This window comes from Ursus arctos, unplaced genomic scaffold, assembly GCF_023065955.2.
Source record: "Ursus arctos isolate Adak ecotype North America unplaced genomic scaffold, UrsArc2.0 scaffold_17, whole genome shotgun sequence".
NCBI classification, from domain to species: Eukaryota; Metazoa; Chordata; class Mammalia; order Carnivora; family Ursidae; genus Ursus; species Ursus arctos.
In genome coordinates, this window is record NW_026622841.1 from 46,051,004 (window position 1) to 46,071,866 (window position 20,863).

Genomic DNA, 20,863 nt, shown 5'->3' on the forward strand with positions numbered 1-20,863 from the left:
CTGCTCCAATGCTTCACCTGACTACGCACGCCTGGAAGTCACGGCTCCACTTCGAATGAGCGGCTCTTTTCTTTCTCTTTTTCCCCAAGATACATTTACTCTAAATGAATATTTGTTGAACGACTTGGATTCACATTCCTTTTTTCCTGGAATATATGACACTGCCTGCGCTACAGGACTAACAGAACACACCGCAGGCTAAAAAGATCTTGTTTGTCTCTATTTCTTTACAAGTTACCTGGCAAATTCTAAAGTTATACAACTGCAACAACAAGAAAAAGGGCAAGAAAAAAAAAAATCAACAAATAAGAGTCTGAAGTTTGGTCTTGTCTTGAGAAAGGGAGCTGTGACGTCTCTATTTGGGTTTTTGCTACCAATTTTTTTGTCTACTTAAACCTTTCTGACCATTGGCCCCAAGGGCTGGCTCCTGCCATGGGGCGTGGGTACTTAGGACCATGGGCTTCGAAGAGTGAGTTTTGGAGCAGCAGTACCTGGCTTCCCAAAGCCACACTGAGCTCAGGGGTGGGGCTATCACCTGAGTTCAGTCAGTTCTGAACTTTGAGGCTTCAGGTAAGACTAACAAGATGACCCAACAAGGAGGTACAGTTGAGGGCAGGTGGGCTGTGGGGGCATGCTGGGGCACAGGACTGGGGAACAGACCTGCACAGCAACTACAAGGACCCAGCTCAAGGGAAACCGGGTGATGACCCTTGCCCAGACATCAGGTCTATGTCCCCCCAAGCCCCTTTACCCACCCTCTGGTAAAGACCCAGTCTTCCTAGGAGCCATTCCCCCAGAGTACTGAGAATGATTTTTTTTTTTTTCCTATTTAGCTTGGGGAAAACCCCATACTGCAGTAAACGAGTGCAGACTAAAGCAGACATGGTATCAGATATTCGGCCCCTTTCATTGGGAAAATGGGGTTCCCCAGTCTTGGGTCTAGAGTGTAGAAAGCCCCCTTCAAGTCATGTCCACCGCATCAGAGTGGGGTCCACAGGCCATGCGCAGAGCCCATGTGGCCCTGTAGGACACTTCAGCAGCAACCACGGTCCTCCCTGCCTCCAGCCCCAAACTCACTAACTCTGACACCCTGACTTATCACTAGTAATATTTCAGACCTCTTCCGGCCTTGTTGTGAGGATTAGATGTAATGACACATACAAGAGATTCATAAACTATCAAATGACACATTCAAATATAAGCATTCACATTCATACACGTGTATACAGAAGCAAATATTTGTATATAAATCTCAGTGCTGTGACTGTTAACAGGCCATTAGCTACAAAGCATGATGTTTTGTTACCATTTGCCTCCTAGATTCTTAAAATTGTAGCTGTCACTAAGGGTCCTGAATTCTTGGTTTTAGACTCTTTTTAAAAAGACCCGTATTTAGTAGATATTTCCTGTGGCCTTCAGGCAGGTTTTGAACAGATAGCACCCATCAATCCCCCTTCCCACACCAAGCTTCCAAACTCAGATTTAGTCTTACTGAGGTTCAAGGGCATGAAGCCTCACTCTGCCTTCTTGGGGCAGCTCTCTGGAAGCAGACCCAGGACCCCAAACTGCCTCAGTTCTACCACTAAAATGACTGCTTGAGTCTACAGGCCACCCAAGGTCCCTGAATGTCTCTCACACACACTGCAGAAGCACTGGCGAGAAGAGAATCTCTGAAAGATTTAATAAAGCTTTGCTTCCATTGGTTTCTGGATAAGGCCAAGTGTCCAGAAGTGTCCTCATACTCTTACCCTGCTTCCCCCCAAACAGCAGAGCTTCCTGAGCTAGCCAGACTGAGGGCAGCAGGCCAAGAGCTGGACTGTGAGAGTAGAGGGTAGGTACTCCTGCCCCCAGCAGCCAGAAGCTGGTACAGATCCCAGCCCAGAGGAGGGAAGACCTGAGCTTCTGCCTACCATGCTGGCAAGAAGAGCTATTACTACCCTTCAGGTTTCAGCACAAAATTCCCTAGCCTTCTGCTAGAACTGGAAGTCGACAAAAGGGCTACAGGTGCTTGCTGGCACTCACTGGGAAGGAGGAGGTGCCAGTAATCACTAAATGGTGCAGCAGCCAGCACCCATCAACCCAGACAGGCTGGAAAACGGGCAGGTGGAGATGGCTGGCACATTTGCCACCACCAAATTGAGGTTTTTCTGGACACCTCGTAGCAACATCCCCGGTCCTTAATACTAGGATACCAGGTCACCACCAGGCAGGTGGAAAACTCCTTAGTCTAAAGGCTCTCATTATGAACGCTTAACTCTTGGCGTTCTAGGCAGGTGTACGGGACGCTAACTTATTAGCAAACTGTGATGTGCAAGAGAAAAGCGAGACGCGAAAAAACAACTTATCAGCACCCAATTATAAGCACATATGCTACTAATCTAGCTCCTCCTTCAGCAAGTTGTTTGTTGTCTTGCATTTTTTAAAGCATTCAACTAAACCACCAGGGAATCTAAGAAATGTTTTAAAAGAGAACTGTGGCATTAGCAACAATTGCCAAGGAAACTGGAAGACTGAGCACTCAGCTTGTGGCAGGTTAAGCAAAGAACGAATTAATTTCAGTATCCATTTTAAAACATACATCTCAAGTGATGCAAAATTAAATTAGGATAGAATTAAATTAAAAACTAATTTAATGAAAGATTAGCTCTTTCTTGTTAGCACTGATTACAGCACACAATTATGCAAAAGGTTTTTAATAGATGCCTTGCAGCCATTTGTTCAATGTGCTGAGTTTAAAAGCAAGTTGGGCTAATAGCCTTCCGCCCCCACAGTTCCCAAAACACTTCAGTATCATTACTGGTACATTCATTTCACAAAATTGGGAGCTGGAAAGGACCTCAGAGAGCACTCAGTTTGCCCTCCCATTTTACAGATGGGAAAACCGAGGCCCCAGAGAAGCTAAATAAAATGTCGAAGTCCAGGTAACCAGTTAGTAGAAGAATCAAACCAAGAATTCAGGCCCCCAGACTCCCAAATGAACATCCCTTCTGTTATGCCATGCTAACCTTATTTCCTAGGAATAAGTACATTTCTAAGTTAGTTAGTTGTTATATTTAATTCTAGAATAGTTCCATACAGAATTACCTTAGTTTCAGGGGTACGATATAGTCATTCAACAATTCTGTACGTCACCTAGTGCTCATCCTTTCTAAATAAATATTAGAACTTTTTTTAAATTAAAAAAAAAATCTATTAGGGAAAAAAAAGCCTTCCCAAATTGCCCAGATTCCCTTGGTTTCAAACTTTTTAAATTTTATATTTACACAAGATTTGCTGGAAACTAAGTATAGTATTCCGTAAGTAAGAGTTGGATAAATTATAGCTAAGGCAGATAAGCCCTTTTTACTGTGCTCCTTTGTAGTATCAGACGACTGAAAGGTAGAGGATCAGCCTGTTTGGATTCTGGGAGGAAGGTACAGAGGTGACCACGCGGCACGTGACCAGACACACAGCACGTAGCTCCTCCTCGCCCTTCTCCTCCCCCCTGCCCTCCCACCCCGCCTTAAACCACCTGAATCCCTGAACACAGAATAACATATTTTTACCTGCTTTTCCTTGACTCACAGCTACCACAGTGCTTTAAAACTGAGGCTTCTCGCAGCCTCTCGAAACACCAGGAGCTTTTTAGTTCTATTCACTGATTCCCCCATTTGTGGCAAGAGTGACCTTACCAGCTCCGATGCTAAAGCCGCTCCGAGCCACCTGAGAACATTTTCCCTCCCTTTTCGAGGATTACTCTGGACCAGAGCCAGATCCCTAGGTGGACTTTTTCTGCAGCTTTTGGTAGGACTACCCAATGAAATAGCCTTCTCCCAATATTTAATAGTAAGGGACAGAAGAACACTCGCACCCAAGCAACTTTAATCAAACTGCCACACGCCATTCACCCTAAGATGGTCCCAGAGATTACGTACGTCTTCAAAAGGACTTCAAAAGTGGAAATCGGACTGGAGGGCCCTGACTTTGTCTTTGGAATGACATCAGCAGCAAGACTCAGTCACCCAACACTTTCGATCAGATCCGCAGCCTGTCTATGCTTCACCTTCCATCCAGGTGGTCTGTGGACAGGACTAACCTGGGAGTAAAGCCCCAGGCGGGGAAGGGGCAGGCTCAAGGGTGAGAAACCTCGGTCCACAGCAGCACTCTGTCAGGCTCAAAAGATGAGTCCGCACTCCTGAGTTCTAGTCAGGGGCCAAAGCACGAGGCGTGCAGATGTGGATACCGGAAGCAGTTGCGAGCCAATGGGAGAGTACGTTCTCCCGCACGCCTCCCCCGGCGCAACCCGTGCGCACGCCCTGTGAAGCCTTGGCGCATGCCCTGTGAAGCCTCGGCGCATGCCCTGTGAAGCCTCGGCGCATGCCCTGTGAAGCGTCCGTGGCCCATCCTGGCTCGGTTCCTTTTGCAGGAGAAGCACCCCATAACCAGCCCAGCTGAGCCGCTCTGAGGACTAAAGGAGATGTGCTGTGTGAATATGATCTCCTCCACTCAAGGAGGGCCAGGGGGAAGTAAGGCACAGATGGGGGTCGACGGTGACATGCAGGATGAGAGCAAGGAAAGCTGCCAGAGGCACGGCACAGCTCAGCAACTGCGGTCACCCAAACACCTTGGGCTACCTTTCTAATCCAATGGAGAAATCACTTTCGGCCCCAAGGAAGCCCTCACAGCTATCCTAATCTGAGTTTCCCCAGCAACTGGTGATGGGGTCATGTGGTGGGCACCTGCTAATGAAATCCAGGATTGTGATCACTGTGTCACTGCACCTAAGAAAGTTGGGACAATGACGGGCTCGTCTTCATCAAGCAGCAGCTTTCACATTGAAAAGGAAACAGCACCCAAATCCACCATGCAAACTGGCCTTTCCCAATACATAACTGAGATTTAATACTGCTCTAGTGGTCCTCAGGCTTGGGGTTTCCAAACTGTATAAGTCTGGGGGTCAGTCCATCATTGAAAAAATTTAATTCTGCAGATCAAGGACTTAAAAAAAAAATCAAACTTTGGCTGTCATATTGTACTGTAGGCCATTTACATACACCCAAAGCAACAGTAAAAACTTACCTCCGTAGAGGGGCATTCTCCTCAATATCTTCCAGGGTCTCCAAGGATGATCTCTGGGAGATGAGGCGACGTCTGCAGAAAGAGGGAAAAAAAAAATCTAGGCGTTAAAACTGCGTTGTAAAATGGATCAGGCATTTCTGTAAATCTGAAACTGTTTTAAAAAATAAAGTCTATTAAAAAAACAAAAACAAAAAAAGACTGGACAAAAGCTATCTTTAAGAGGCTGAAATGTTCCCAGCCTTCACTCTGAATGCGAGGCCCATCTTGCCTTGCTGAACCCTGAGCATTCGTCCTTGGTTAACAGGGCTGCTTTATGTTGACCAGGGAAGTGACTGATCCTTTCATGCTGCAATTTTCTCAAAAAAGACAAGGTGCCTCTTATAATATAAACTTGGAAACTGTGCAGTTTTTCTAAAGCATTAAATAGTACTGTTAAGTATTCAAATACCCAATGGCCTGAACCAGGTTAACTGATAAATATTAAATTTTAAAATTGTATTAAATAAAATCTCAAAATCATTAGGATGCAATAGAAAAGTATGGTCTCTAGATGGCCATGATTTCAAAAGCAACTAGAAACGAGGAAGACATTACCCCTTTGGGAAAGTTTCTCAGAGACCAGTAAGAATAGACATGATTAGGCAAAACATGGACTCTTTTGGGCTGCTAAAGAATTGCAAACCACCAGCTAAAACCTCCTTAATCTAGTTTCTTTTGCCAGATTAAAATAAGAAGAGGTCCTAGTTAACTGAGAATATTGTTATAGAGACCAGGGTGGTGTGCAGAGGCTGGTAACTTTACCATCAATCCATTTGAACAAAGACCATCATTTCATAGTAAATGGTTTGGCTGAGGATGTAGATAGAAAAAAAATCTAATTGGGTTTTTATCTTGAAAAAAGGGGACTATAATGAGAAGGATAAGCCTATTTTATATTACATTGATAAAATTAAGTTAAAAACATGCAATTAAAACCATGTTCTAATTTGTCCTAAAGAACAACAACAAAATGGAGTGTGTTCTTTCTTTTGTTTCGTGTGTACTTTTTCTGACCAGCTACCCTGAACCTTTTGCTTTATGGCTTGCTTTTAATAAGATCATCAAAAAGGTCATTTTTGCAAACGATTCAAGGGCTCATCAGTTTTCTAGGTGCCTTTCTTAGTCGTCTGATATCAATTCCTTTCCAAAAGAGTCATTGCACCCCTTCTTCTTCTTCAATGGTAAACTTGTATTCTCTCAGACCTTCATTTGTCAATGTAGGAGTACCAAGAATTGTATATCATTACCTTTAGCATCTTCATGACACACTGGACCTTTTTCAAGATCTGCAGTACCACTTTGTACTTAATTTACATTGAATTTCCATTTCCATAATATTCCCAGATTTCTAATAGCCAGATCTGAGGCAATGGCTGTGGGGAGACACCGGTTTTACCTGAGAGGGGTGCATGGGGACCCAAGAGGGTGGGAAGTGATTTTATAGGTGGTGATTTTATAGGTGGATAATTCATTAGTAAGTAGGACTGTCCTACATGGCCCTGTAACTCCAAGGACTCGGGTACGCCAGGACCCCTGTGACAGCCCCTTGCAGCTGTGGCTTTGAAGTGATCAGGCCATCAGTTGAAGTACAACCCTTCCATGTACAGAGTCCCAGGCTGGGACAGGGCAAACGCCCAGTCAGTTACACTCCCACCCATCACAGCTACCAGGGATCGGGGGCCCCACGGCCCCCATTCAGAGGCAGGTGCAATTCCACAAGCGCCATGCATGCCGAGTCAAACAAACTCAGATTTCAGTCCTGGAGTTCAGAGGCTTTGGAGTCTTAGAAAACTCCTTAATCTTTGAGACTCGAATTCCTCATCTATGAAATAGGAGAAGGAGAATAACGAAGAAACAGAGAGACAGATTCCCCGGCACAGGGCAAAAAATGATTAGTAGCTACTGGGTTTTTGACAACACTCCAGTTCTCCCCACTGAGGCTGCACCCTGACCTGACACCTCCCCCACCACCCCCTCATCCTGACTCAACAGACTGGATCAGCCTGGCTACCCTAGCTCTGGTCCCTCCTCCAACCCCAGCCAGTAGCAAGGTCACCCGAAAATGCCTTGTGCCTTAGCTTAGCCAAGGCACATGCTCCTCTGACACCTATACCCTCTAAGAACTGCGTGCCGCCTTTGGTGATGCACTGGCCACCTATAAAATTAGTCCCCCAGGCCTCCTCCAGCATTTGGAGCTGCCTCCCATTCCCTCCAAGAACAGCGTGGCTGGCACTCCAGCTGCAAATGCCAAGTGAATCCTATGGTGAACATAACAAGGCCCTGGCACATAGCCTGGGACCCCACAGGCTCTTGCCCAACATTCAGACCAGGGTGTTCACCCTGGAAAAATAGGTCCATTCACAAAAGCAAATAATCTGACAATTTCCCTATCAAAAAGCTGTATCCAGCTTTTCCTACACCAGAAGAGAAAGGTGGTTATTTTCCAAATAACCTTTTAGAAAACAAATCCTGGGCACCTGGCTGGCTCAGTCAGTATAGCATGCGACTCTTGATCTTGGGGCTGTGAGTTCAAGCCCCGCGCTGGGTATAGAGATTACTTAAAAATAAAATCTTATGGGGCGCCTGGTTGGTTAGGTGTCCAACTCTTGATTTTGGCTCAGGTCGTGATTGGGGTCATGGGATCAAGCCCCATGTCTTGCTCAGCACTCAGCACTGAGTCTGCTTTGTCCCTCTCCCTCTACTCCTCCCCTCACTTGCATGCACACACTCTCTCAAATAAATAAATAAATTCTTTAAAAAAAAAAAAAAGTAATCTGTATGCCCAAGGTGGGGCTTGAACTCACAACCCTCAGATCAAGAGTCACATGCTCTACTGACTGAGCCAACCCAGTGCCCAGGATTTGTTTTCTAAAAGCCAGTACATCTGATATTCTCTTCATGATCTAAACAGGTATAGATTCTCTCTCTCTCTCTCTCTCTCTCTCTCACACACACACACACACACACACACACACACACACGAGAATTTAAGGTCTGGTATCCTTAAAGGGAAGAAAGCCCAAACCCCAAATACCCACTTGTTCCTTTAAATTCAGTGGATGTGGGGCGCCTGGGTGGCACAGCGGTTAAAGCGTCTGCCTTCGGCTCAGGGCGTGATCCCGGCGTTATGGGATTGAGCCCCACATCAGGCTCCTCCGCTGTGGGCCTGCTTCTTCCTCTCCCACTCCCCCTGCTTGTGTTCCCTCTCTCGCTGGCTGTCTCTATCTCTGTCAAATGAATAAATAAAATCTTAAAAAATAAATAAATTCAGTGGATGTGCTTCCCTTCTTCATGAATGGAACCAAGCAACACCCATTTGACCCTTGAACACCATGAGACTGACTGCACAGGTCCACTTATACGTGAACTTTTTTTGATACAGAACAGTACTACAAGTGTATTTTCTCCTCCTTATGGTTTTACATTTCCTTTTCTCCAACTTCCTTTATTTTAAGAATACAGTACATAATACCTATAATGTACAAAATCTGTGTTCATCAACTATTTGTTATTGGTAAGGCTTCCTTCTGGTCAACAGTAGGCTACTAATAGTTGTGGGGGAATGAAAAATTACACGCAGATTTTCCACTGAACGTGGGGGAGGGGGGCAGTGTTCCTAACCCCCACGTCGTTAAGGGCCAACAGTACGTATTCTTTGAGATAGACATACGGAGCTTGCAAACAACATTATAGTCAAAAGGCACCATGAAAACAAAGATTTGATGCCTGCCCTTCCCACATAAAATAAGCCTTCGGTCACTGCCGCAAGGGTGTGCCCTGTGGTGTTGTTAACCCAGGGGTGCTCATCTCTGCCTCCTGCCACTTGCTAGATCCCTCCAAGGTATGTAATAACCTCTCCCTTTGCTTTCTAACCTCAGAAAGCCTGAAATGCAAGAGAAGGCTCAGGGCAGGGGGCCAAACTTCACCAGGCGCCCTACCCTGCAATCTGCCTCATAAACTAAGTCCATTACTATGCAAAGTCCTCATCATTGGGCACAGCTAACAAGCAGAGGCCTTTGCATGTTTTAATGACTGCCAATACATAGCCTTCTTCCTAAGCAAGCAGACATGAAGTAAGAGCCCATCATCAAATGGGAAGAGGCCGTGACTGGTCCTCCTACTGAGCCGTCAGACTTCCCTGCCTTGTCTGACGGTTACCATTTGGGCCCTTCCACCCTGTCCCTTAATACTTTTGAGGCCAGCATAGCTCATATTCAACAACTGTACACACCAGGTTCCCTAAAGCCCCCAGACTCATTTGAGAACACTATCCTTTGAATGCTGGACTCTGTCTATCCGTGACGAGACTGCTTATCTGCATAGACCTACCTGGACCGAGTTAATCCACTTACCATCAGGGCTGATGGTTCATTGCACAGCAAGTCCCTGTGTGCTCCTGAGACTCAGGGCTGGTTATAACGAATCCACATACGCTGAAAACTTAAGGAAAGGTCACTGGGAGAAGAGAGGGAAAAATCACATGGAAAAACATGTGACTGGGTAATGGGCCTGGACGAGGCAAGACCCAGGGCCAATATTTGCCAAGTGTCTTTTAGCCACAAAAGCGCCACTAGCTCCATTTTCAGGGCAGGAACAACCAGTAACTATCCACACAAACCGACAGGACAGAAGAAGCTGCTCGGCCATCCCGAGAGGCCTCCTGGCCATACCTGTCATCAGCCCAGTCGGCAGCGATTCTAGGGACCCGAGGAGAGTGAGGGGCAAGGTGGGAGCTGCGCAGGGCATCTTCATCAGAGCTTCTAGAAAGGGGCTGTCTCTTCTTAGCACAGTAAGCAGAGTGCCTCAGAGAGAGAGCTGATGTGGGCAGGGGGTAACTGCCAGAAGAACCTCACCAGAGCTGGACTCTGAGCTCGCTGCTGTCCCTGGTGATCAGGGAGGCCAGGCAGGGCCATCCTGGGGTCCAGTGGGGCCAGCTGGTCAAGGCCAATCCCCTTAAGGGGTGACCTGAAGCAGCGGCTTGCCTCAAAAGCCAATGTCAGGCAGTGGGCACCGCAGGGGACAGCATGTGACTCTGACAGGACCAGCAAGTGATAAGGAAGGTGGCCCTTGGCCTTAGTCTCAATGTCAAACAAGGAAGTAAGGTTGGATCGATGCTCTCTCCCTTGGCTGCCCATTGGAACCCCTGGGGCCCGTTAAAAACCTCTGGGAGCAAAATACAAGCTTTGAGAGCGAGAAGGAACCTGGGTCACCTGGGCCAACCAACACTATCCTCACAAAAAGGCAATTTCCTCCGTGGCTCCGCTCTCCCCATGTGAGGAGCCCCCTTCCTGGCTCTAAGGCGGATCACTGGAGGGCACGGTTATATCTTCACAGGTGTGAAGGAAGTGAGGGCATCACGGGTACCTCAGTTACACAGCTGAGGGGCGAGCTGAGGTCATGGCTTAAATCTGCTCAGTTACTACAACACAAAAAAAGAAAAACACAACCACCACAAAAATAATCTATAACTAATATAGTCAGAAGACATGCACACGCTTGTAATTTATTTGCTTTTTTACCTGTGTCTTTCACCCACTGACCACCTCTCTCCCCCAGACAAAACCGAACCACGCTAGACAGTGGGCTGGCTCACTTTCCTCGCTTGTGTGGCCTAGGGATAGAGTGTGTTTTAGCAAACAGTAGGTACTCACTTAAGGCCGGCTGAATAAAATGATGAACTCCACCATCAGGCAGGTGGGTTCTCCTGGACTTTTCCCAGAAAGCACCTGACCTTTCACTCAATGCTTTTCTTTTTTTTAAAGATTTTATTTATTTATTTGACAGAGAGAGAGGCAGCGAGAGAGGGAACATAAGCAGGGGGAGTGGGAGAAGGAGAAGCAGGCTTCCTGCTGGGCAGGGAGCCCGATGCGGGGCTCGATCCCAGAATGCTGGGATCATGCCCTGAGCTGAAGGCAGACGCATAACGACCCACCCAGGCGCCCCATCACTCAATGTTTCTCTATACCCAATTATCAGTGGGCTCTCTCTACTCAGTACATGAGTTCCCAGTCTGGTCAACAGAAGCCCCACCATCATCCTCAGAAAGCTTCCCAATGCCGCACTGCAACAGGAAGTGGGGGGAGGCAGGAGACCCTCATCCAGCGGGAGGGCGGGAAGGAAGGGACAGCTGAGTAGTCACAGGTATGAGACATGATGTTTAAAACGGGTTTCTTCTAAGGGGGCACCTGCTTAAGCACCTACCTTTGGCTCAGGTCATGATCTCAGGGTCCTGGGATGGAGCCCCGCATTGGGCTCTCTGCTCAGCGGGGAGACTGCTTCTCCCTCTCTCTCTGTCCTTCCTCCAGACTTGTGTTCATGCTCTCGTTCTCTCTCAAATAAATAAAATCTTTTTAAAAAAATGGGTTTCTTCTGTTTGAGTTTATTACACATTCGTTTTTCCAAGTGGAATTTGAACTGCTTTTGTGTGACTATAAAAGTAATACACCTCACCATAAAAAAATTCAGATCAGGAAACCTATGAGGTAGAAACAGAAGTGACTTGCAAACCCCGTGGCCAGGGCACTCCAGAAGAGTTTGGTGTATGTCCTCTCAGACCCTTTCCTAGTTCCACATCTACCTATAATGTAAATATATATACTTGTCTGTGATTGAAACTGTGAAAAGAAAAAAGGATTGACTTTGTAAAAGCAAGGGGCAGTGGGGACAGCACCCTGCCTTGGGACAAAGCTGCAATCTGTCTCCACCATTGGAGACACTTGCCCTGCCTGAGCAGGAGATGAAGAATGGGAGCCAACAGAGAATCCAGGGTTCTCTCCTAGAGTACCTTGTTCTCTGGCTATGGGCCAGCAAGTGAGGAAGGAGGTCAGCAGAGGTGGGAGGAGGGGGATCAAGGACCACCAAGAGTAGGGGCTCCAACCTCGCCTCGAGGCCTGGTCCCCATACTGCAGCTTCATAACATCAACCTGCAGGTGTGGGAGAGTGGTCCAAGACCTTTCTGGGGTCTCAGAGAACTCAGGTCTATCAGGGTGCAGGCCCCCTTCCCCAGGTAAAGCTGGTGTTACAGAGCTGCGGGTAAGGAGTCAGGCCTGGACACGAAGAAGTCCCACCTCAACCAGGAGACTAAGGGAGCTTCATCTCTTAAGTCTCCTTTTCTGACTTAGAGTTCAAAGCTTCCCAGGGGCCCAAACAGGACCCAGCAAGAAAACACAGGGAGGCCACTAGCCTGGAAACTAGCAGGGCAGGCCTCTTTAGCAGATAGAAAATCTCTCCGTAAAACGTCCTGAGATCCTACCCCCGTCTCTTGTATCTCCACATCACAGACCTAGTCTTTTGTTCTAAAAATAGTGTTCAGCTCATGCACAAGAGCCGTTCCTAGAAAGCAGAGCTGAAGTCTGTAACTGGTAAACGTGTTTACTGCGGGAGCCCAGTACACAAAGGAACCTAAAGAGAAGAACCTCCGTATATCCAAGAATTACGCTTTCACTGATAGACCTTCAGTGAAAACGCTGATTTTCAAATACCAGGCTCTCTGAAAGCCAAGTGCACCTCGAATACGCCCTGCTACTTCCTGCATTTCCCTAACATAGCTCTGAGCTGTTGACACCACGGCATCATAAGCTTACTCGACAGATTCAGCAACAAAGTTATGATGACTTTGTTCATGATTTGGCAAAAGTTAAAGCCAAGATTCCAGATGCTCCTTTAGCAGAAGTCAAATTAGACCGGGCTCAGTAAAGAAGCAAACTGTTTTTGCACCAATACATATGTGTTCACAGATGAAGAAAGAAAAGTCAGCTGTCACCTCTTAATAGAAGCCACATACACAGTCTTAAAGCAAAATCGGCCTTAGCTTCAGCATGAAGATGTGTTTATCGGATCCGGGCTTAATTCTGCTTTGCACGGATCTAAAGCTTTGTCCAGCAGCAAAGGTGGCCGTGGAACTGAAGATAAGCCCTTATTGCTCACCTGGCAACGGCTGCCTGTCCGACTGTGGAGGAAATCCCAGAGGAGAGCCACGGAATCTATCATTGCAGGCAGTCTGGCTGGGCCAGGCCCCCAGGCTGGGGCAATCAGCCAACACCCTACCGGACCAGTCAGCCCTTGCCATGCCTCCGAGCAAAGGGCACACAGCTGGCTTGCCTTTGCAAGGAAAACCCTCTACAGTGGCTTACGCATCTAAGCCAGCTCCATACCGGAATACAGATGGAAACAATGCAAACCCCCAGCGAGTCATGGAAATCTTCCTTGTAAAAGAAGGAAAATAGAGTATCTTTAAGAAAAGGAGGTGGTCACCTGGGTGACTCTGTCGGTGACGTGTCCGACTCTTGATTTTGGCTCAGGTCATGGTCTCGGGGTCCTGAGATCGAGCCCCACATTGGGCTCCATGCTCAGTGCAGAGTCCGCTTGAGATTCTCTCTCTCCCTCTCCCTTTGCCCCTCCCCGTGCTTGTGCCCCCCCCACCTCAGATAAATAAATAAAATCTTTTACAAAATTTTTTTAAAAAGGAGGAATGGAAACTGATTTTGAAAGTGGCTATGTTTTGGGGCGCCTGGGTGGCTCAGCCATTAAGCGTCTGCCTTTGGCTCACATCATGAGCCCAGGGTCCTGGGATCGAGCCCCACATCAGGCTCCCTGCTCGGCAGGAAGCCTGCTTCTCCCTCTCACACTCCCCTTGTTTGTGTTCCCTCTCTCGCTGTCTCTGTCAAATAAATAAAATCTAAAAAAAAAAAAAAAAAAAAAAAAAGTGGCTATGTTTTTAAAGTTTCTAGCTAATGAATCAGGCAGAAATCAAAATTTAAAATCAATACACCAAGAGTTGCCAATCAGCTTGTTCAAATAAGATCTGTTTCTACATTTTTAGACGCAGGTCAAGACAGCAACTTTAGATGTTTACAGAGAATACAAAGGCACTCGGCTTGCCTGAGTTTACTTTTGTTTCAAAGTTCTCACCAGGCTCGCCAAATCCTGGAAAACCACGGTGTGAGGTCATCTATGTATTTAGGGCTGTTCAGAGACAGACTTGTTGGCAGAATTTAGTAACTGGCCAGGTACTCACTCCTCAGATGCCCGGGTCCACCCTGCCCACCACCACCCTGCTAACCTTACAAAACACCCTTTCCGTCATGTCATTCCCCAGGGTAAGATCCACAAAGATTCGCTGTGGAAATAAGTTCAAACTCCTCTGACAAAGGGACTGGATGGGGGGGGGGGGGGGATCAGAAGACAGCAGTGTCACACAGCACCCCGGGCCACCACAAAGGCCCTTGCCCAGTCTCCTGGGACACCATCAGGGTATCAGGAAATAAAGGGGCCAGCCAGGGCCACAGGCTGGGTGACAGTGCTGCATCCTAAGCCCTGCTCTGCCTCATTCTGGAGGGAAGGGCCTTGCCCTGCAGCTGAGGGGAGCAAGTTGACCAAATGTACAGAAAAGCAAAAACCAAAAATGGGCATAATGGTTGAAAAAAATCAGGATCCAGAAAGGTTTGGGGTTTTGTGTACCTGAGAGAGAAATGTTGTCGTCCTTGCTACAAAACTTGCTGGATACCAACTAGGGGATGGGGGGGACAGGATGAGTGGGGACCAAGCCAGGACAGGGCGAGGGTGGGAAAGAGAGATGAGAAATGAAAAACCACTCAAAAATAAAAGGGTTGGCTTCACCCTGGAGACAAAAGAGCTCTGCAATCTAACATAACCAAAGCAAGAAGTATGGGGCCAACTCACAACATCAAAATTCAAGCCATCAAATCCAGGGATTCTCTGCAAAAGGGATTCCAGGTATGGCGTGTGTGGGAGGCAGAGGAGGCCATGAGTAAGCTCAAAGGAGAACCAAAATGCACCTTGGAAGAAGCAAGGAGAAGGGGCAACCAGATGAGCATGGGAGGTCCAAAAGGTGAACTCAGGGCGGATTTCTCATACACCTGTCCTAGCAGAGCTGAACAGGATGGAACACCAGGTACGTACCAGGCACAGGGGAATCCTCGAAGCAAAGTCAGGGAAGAACCTAAAAGGAGCCAGGAAACAGGCCCCCAATCAGACAGCCAGGGTCAGTTCCAGGAGGAGCTGGAACGGATGGGTGGGGCTGGGGTTGGTGCCTCAGAAGCAGGAGTGCACCCTCTTTCAGTGTGTCCTTCTGACACCAGAAGAGCAAAAGAGGTGTGGGAACCCCTGCAGGGCTCCTGTCGGGGAACAAGGGTGCAGACCGCAGTAGGCTGGGGTTGCTTCCTTAGAAAGAGGCCGACTGCAACCGGTCCCCGAGCCTGGTGAAGGCCCATGAGCACCGAGTTGTATCTGTTGGATACGTGGCCTCCACTCATCTCAAGCCTCTTCAGGAAGCATGTTTCATCCTGGACCCTATTCTCTGTCCTCAGGACGGGGCCTTCTCTTAAATACCCAACCCGGACAGTGGGCTAAGCATGGGTGACCACACTTCCTTTCCTGAGCATTAGGAGGACTTACTGGGGCTTTGCCAGAATGCCTTTGCAGGCTCAACCCTTTCTAAGCCACATACACACTTCCACTTGAAAGCAAAACCAGGGCTCTCTACGCCCAGCTGTACGGGGTTTGCCGCACGAAGGCTGAGGTCCACCGCCTCCAGGAGAAAGCCCAACTCTGGCGGGAGGGGCACACACCCCCACCCCACCCCCCGCCTTGCTCCCCAGTCCTGGAAAGGTGAGAGGTCACGGGGGAGCTAATTTAATTAGGACCAGCAGGGAGGCAGGCTGGCTGGTGACTTCCACATCAGTATTTAAAGGGACCTTTAGAGGCTGCCCTTCCAGCATAATCGCTCCCCTGAGTTTCTCCCTTGGTTCCCAGCTTGACCTTTCTCTGTTCTAAAGGGCCTTCAGGAGAAACGGATTTTGACAGCCCTGAAACAGCATGCAATTATTTATAGCAAATTCAGGATTGACGGGGTTCCATCAATCTTTATTTTCTAGTTTTTCAGATTAACCTCAGCCCACGCTCAATAGCAGCTTATGGAAACAAAGACTGATGCTTCCTTGTCCGTCCGGCTTCAAGCCATGGCATCCTGTCTCCTAACAAGGGGCCCAGGTGATCTCACTCCTTTCTGGAAGGCTTTTTGAAAATGCCTTATTTCTCAAGCCCCAAGACGTAAATTCCCTTTATTGAATCTGAATGGGGATTGGGGACTTCAGAATCACTGGCCTCATAAAGGGTTTATGGGGCAAGAAATGCCCCCAAGGGTGACCCAATCTGAGTTCAAAAGAAAACTCAGAATCTGCTTCACCGGCCCTTCATCCATCCAGATCCTACCGTCTCCCCCTAAGGCACCGTGCAGAGCCACCTGCTCTGCGAAGCTGTCCCTGACCATCTCTGAATTCCTATGTTTGGCATCTTTACCACATTAGGAAATAGTCATATCTAGGTACTTGTAGAATGATTGATTTTATCCTCATTTTACACCCTGCATCTCCAACCAGACTGCAAGCACCTTGACCCGATAACTGCCTTTCCTTCTTTGAAACCCCTTTAATAACTCCATTACCTTGTCATAGTAAGTGCTCAATAAATCCTCAAGTACAGCACAGACAACGATCTGTAGCTGCTGCTGGCCCACGGGTGGGGGGAGGCAAGGATGGATCTTCACTGCTCCCAGGAGACCCTCAGGCAAGCCAACAGAAGCCAAAGCCAGATTGAGAATGAGCTCCCAAACCAAAGCTGGGACCTCAGAGATCGTCAGATCAAATTTCTGAGCAGCAGGATTTTTTTTTTTCCAAACTAATTTTATGTCAAGTCCCAAAATGTAAAACAGATTAGAATAATTATAAATTTTATAAATTGGAGGTATAAAATGTACTTATAACTCAACCACTATTAGAGCAGTGAAGCTATTTTGATATACAAACAATATGAAACCAGGAATTATGGATGACATTTCTAGTCTAAAATCAATGTCAGCATCTAATTTGTTTCTTTCGGTCTTGGTTGTACAGTACAGAGATAATCTCAATTGACACAGATAAGTAGGTGCCTGTGGCAACCATTTTTAAACATCTCAGGACCCAATTCAATTAAATAGATGTGGCAGGTGAAGCTTAGTTGCAGAAAATCAACTTACTCTGGCAGCACAACTTAATTAATGCATAATTAATGCATACGTGGCCACCCATGTGACAGGGTTTGCTATAGAACACTATCGGGTTTATATTTTACTGCAGTTTTTAAAACATTTATATGGGGCGCCTGGGTGGCTCAGTCATTAAGCATCTGCCTTCGGCTTAGGGCATGATCCCGGGGTCCTGGAATCGAGCCCCACATCAGGCTCCTCCACTGGGAGCCTGCTTCTTCCTCTCCCACTCCCCCTGCTTGTGTTCACTCTCTCGCTGGCTGTCTCTCTCTCTCTGTCAAATAAATAAATAAAATCTTTTGAAAATAAAATAAAACATTTATATATAACTATACATACATATATAGTATATATTATGCATATGTTAAATTTATACTTACATATTAATATACAACTACATGTGTACATACAGACCATATGTATTAGATTTATGTATATATTATACACATGTACATTATACCTCAAAATGTTAACCACAGAATTACCCCACATGACTGGCAACTCCATTCCTAGATATGACCCAAGAGAAACAAAAGCATACCTATGTAAAAACGCGCACAAGAATGTCCAAAACAGCATGATTTACAACAGTCAAGATGTCCAACAACTTACGAATGGGAGAATAAGATACAATATGAATCGGCCATAAAAAGAATGAAATACGGACACATGCTACAAAACGGATGAACCTTGAAAACATGGCGCTCGGTGAAAGCAGCCAGTCACAAAAGACCACATATTGTGGGATTCCAATTCTATGAACCGCCCAGAACAGGCAAATCCAGAGAGACAAACCGTGAATCAGTGGTTGTCCTGTGCTGGGAGTGAGAAGTGGGGGGAACAGGGAGTGACTGCCAGTGGCCACAGGGTTTCTTTTTAGGGTGATGAAAATGTTCAAAAATTACATAGTGGTGACGGTTGTACAACTTTGTGAATATACTAAACCCACTGAATAATACACTTTAAATGGATGGCGGTGTGAACTGTATCTCAATCAAGCTGTTAAAATACTTATATATATGTTAAAATATCTAATATATATATATACATATATATACATACATATATATTATACACACACACATACATAGTGAGGAAAAACACAAGTGGAAAAATAGATCAACTGTGGAATTGCTAAAGTTCTTGCTGAGATCCTCAGAGCTCGAGATAACACAATTCTGAAGACTATTGCTCTGGTTCAATTTCCCTCGACCAGAGTTATGGGGACCGAGCGCTTCCCCGACCTGCCCAGGCCAGAGCCAGACGGTAGGAAAGCAAGGCTAGGGTGTAGACTATCTCACTGCAGAGGGGCCTCCTTTCCTTTTTCATGTGGGTTGAACTGATCCTTTTGGGTTCGTTTCCAGCCCTCAGCAGCAGACAGCGGGGCAGAAGGGAAAGTGGACCTGGGCAAACCCGGCTCGTCACTTTCACTGGGCCCCACGTGCTGCATCCCCGACACCTGCTAACTGCCCGCACAGCCACCCTCTTTCTCCCTGCAGGGAAACAGGCAACCTCCTAGATGCACACATAAAGTGTTTGTTTGGAGCTGAGACTTCAATTTCCTTAACTTCTCATTTCCCTAGCCTCTAGTGGAAGCCACGCGGGCAAAGGACTCCCTTTTTATGACAGGCTGATCCTGTTCTCCAGGAGAGAAGCCGAGAGCACCTTCAGGCATCCAAGAAGCACGATGGAAGGCAATACCCCCTCTGAGGGGCTTCTCTGCTCCTGTCAGCATCTGGGGAGGTAGTTTAATTTTTTAACGGCTCTTTCGGAGCCCTTTGAAAATATGTTATTAGCACACCTGCCTCACCATATACATAATTAGCAACCGCAGTTCTAATTACCAGGCTGTTCAGGAAAGGTTCCAAAGTGAATCTGCGGCATAAGAACTGTGCCTAAAACCACATGAATATTCACTTAGATGTAACGTGGATTCAACTGTTTATTGGATTCTTTGCAAAAGCCTCTCCCAAAGGTCTGAATGGCCCCTTTATGCCAGGGCTTCCGTAGGATACCACAGGGTTATTGTGGAAAATAATGCATTCTTAACAACCTGGAAAGTGGGGGTGGGGGGAGGATACACGGTTTTCAACCATTGTTTCAGAAAGCAACGGGCTAAAATAAACGCAATCAGCCACCATTTTATTTCCCTAAGGATTTTTTTTTTTTTAAGATTTTACTTATTTATATGAAAGAGAAAGAGAGAACACAAGCAGGGGGAGGAGCACAGGGAGAGGCAGAAGCAGACTCCCCGCTGAGTGGGGAGCCCATCACGGGTGCTCGATCCCAGGACCCCGAGATCACGACCTGAGCCAAAGCCAGATGCTTAACCAACTGAGCCCCCCAGGCTCCCCTTCCCTAAGGATGTTCAATGGTGTCACTCTTTAGCACAGGATCCTTAAACTGGGATGCCTGACTTCCCCGGGGCTCTGTGCGCTTTTAAAACCAGAAGCAAAGTGTGTATGTGTATATGTGCATATGTACACTTCCCCCTCTTTTCTAAAAGAGAGTCTATGAGATCCCAAGAAAAGATTAGAAACCACTGTTATCAAGCAGAGGAAAGTTTGACAGATGTGGCAAAGGGGTGGCAGAGGTAACAGGCAGAGTTTCAGATTTAACGGTCACTATTACGTGACTCTAAGCAAGACGGCATTATCATTGTTATTACTGTCACCATCATATACACACAAGTACTCACAGTCCTGGGTGTCCGGAATACAAAGAAGAGTGAAGAAACCCTAAGACTTGGCCCAGTTCTGGGTGACTCATGACCTTGTATGGAGACAGGGCAAACATAGTTCTAAAACTTCAAGACTTTTGGGGCACCTGGGTGGCAGAGTTGGTTAAGGGTCCAACTCTTGATTTCAGCTCAGGTCATGATCTTAGGGTTGTGAGATCCAGCCCCACGTCAGGCTCCATGCTGGGCGTGGAGCCTGATTAAAATTCTCTCTCGGAGGAGGAGTCCAAGATGGCGGAGGAGCAGGAGGCTTAAATTTCGACTGGTCCCAAGAATTCAGCTAGATAGCTATCAGACCATTCTGAACACCTACAAACTCAACTAGAGAATGAAGAAAAGAATGGCAGCAACTCCATGAACAGAAAAGCGACCACTTTCTGCAAGGAACCCAGTTTAAAACAGGAGTTGAGCTCCAGCTCAGCGTTCCAAGATGGTGGAGGAGCAGGAGACCTAAAGTTCGTCTGGTCCCAGGAATTCAGTGAAAGAGCTACCAAACCATTCTGAATACCTATGAACGCAACTGGAGAATGAAGAAAAGAGTAGCAGAAACTCTATGAACAGAAAAGCGACCACTTTCTGCAAGGAGGAGAAAAGATGGCGGAGGAGTAGGCGACCCTTTCTCAGCTGGTCCCGAGTCAATATCTGGATATCTACCAGACCAGCCTGAAAACCCACGGAATCAGCCTGAGATGCAGGAAGATACACCTGGATCTCTACAAACGAACATCTTCAGCGCTGAGTATTGAGGTATGAAACGGGGAGCTGTGAATCCGCGCACAGATATAGGAAGATAAATGGAAGGGGGAGGGAGTCTCCGTGCTCAGGCGCCGGGAAGCAGTAGCCACTTGTGCTGGGGAGCAGGCGGACTCGCGGACCGGCACCCGTGAGAGAGCAGACTGAGACCGGGAACGCGCATGACCAGACTGAGAACCGGAGCTCCAGAGTGCTCACTGGAACCAGATTAAATCCAGGAGCTCGGGAGC

The 20,863-nt window shown here is 47.1% G+C and overlaps 1 protein-coding gene across 1 annotated transcript in view; it reads right to left on the reverse strand.

Annotated features, from left to right (window-relative positions):
- CABLES1 (Cdk5 and Abl enzyme substrate 1) overlaps window positions 1-20,863 on the reverse strand; it is a 120,768-nt gene that overhangs the window by 60,546 nt on the left and 39,359 nt on the right. The window contains exon 2 of the mRNA XM_026496085.4: window positions 5,059-5,130. Coding sequence (XP_026351870.2) covers window positions 5,059-5,130 — 72 coding nt within the window. The remainder of the gene's footprint in view (window positions 1-5,058; window positions 5,131-20,863) is intronic.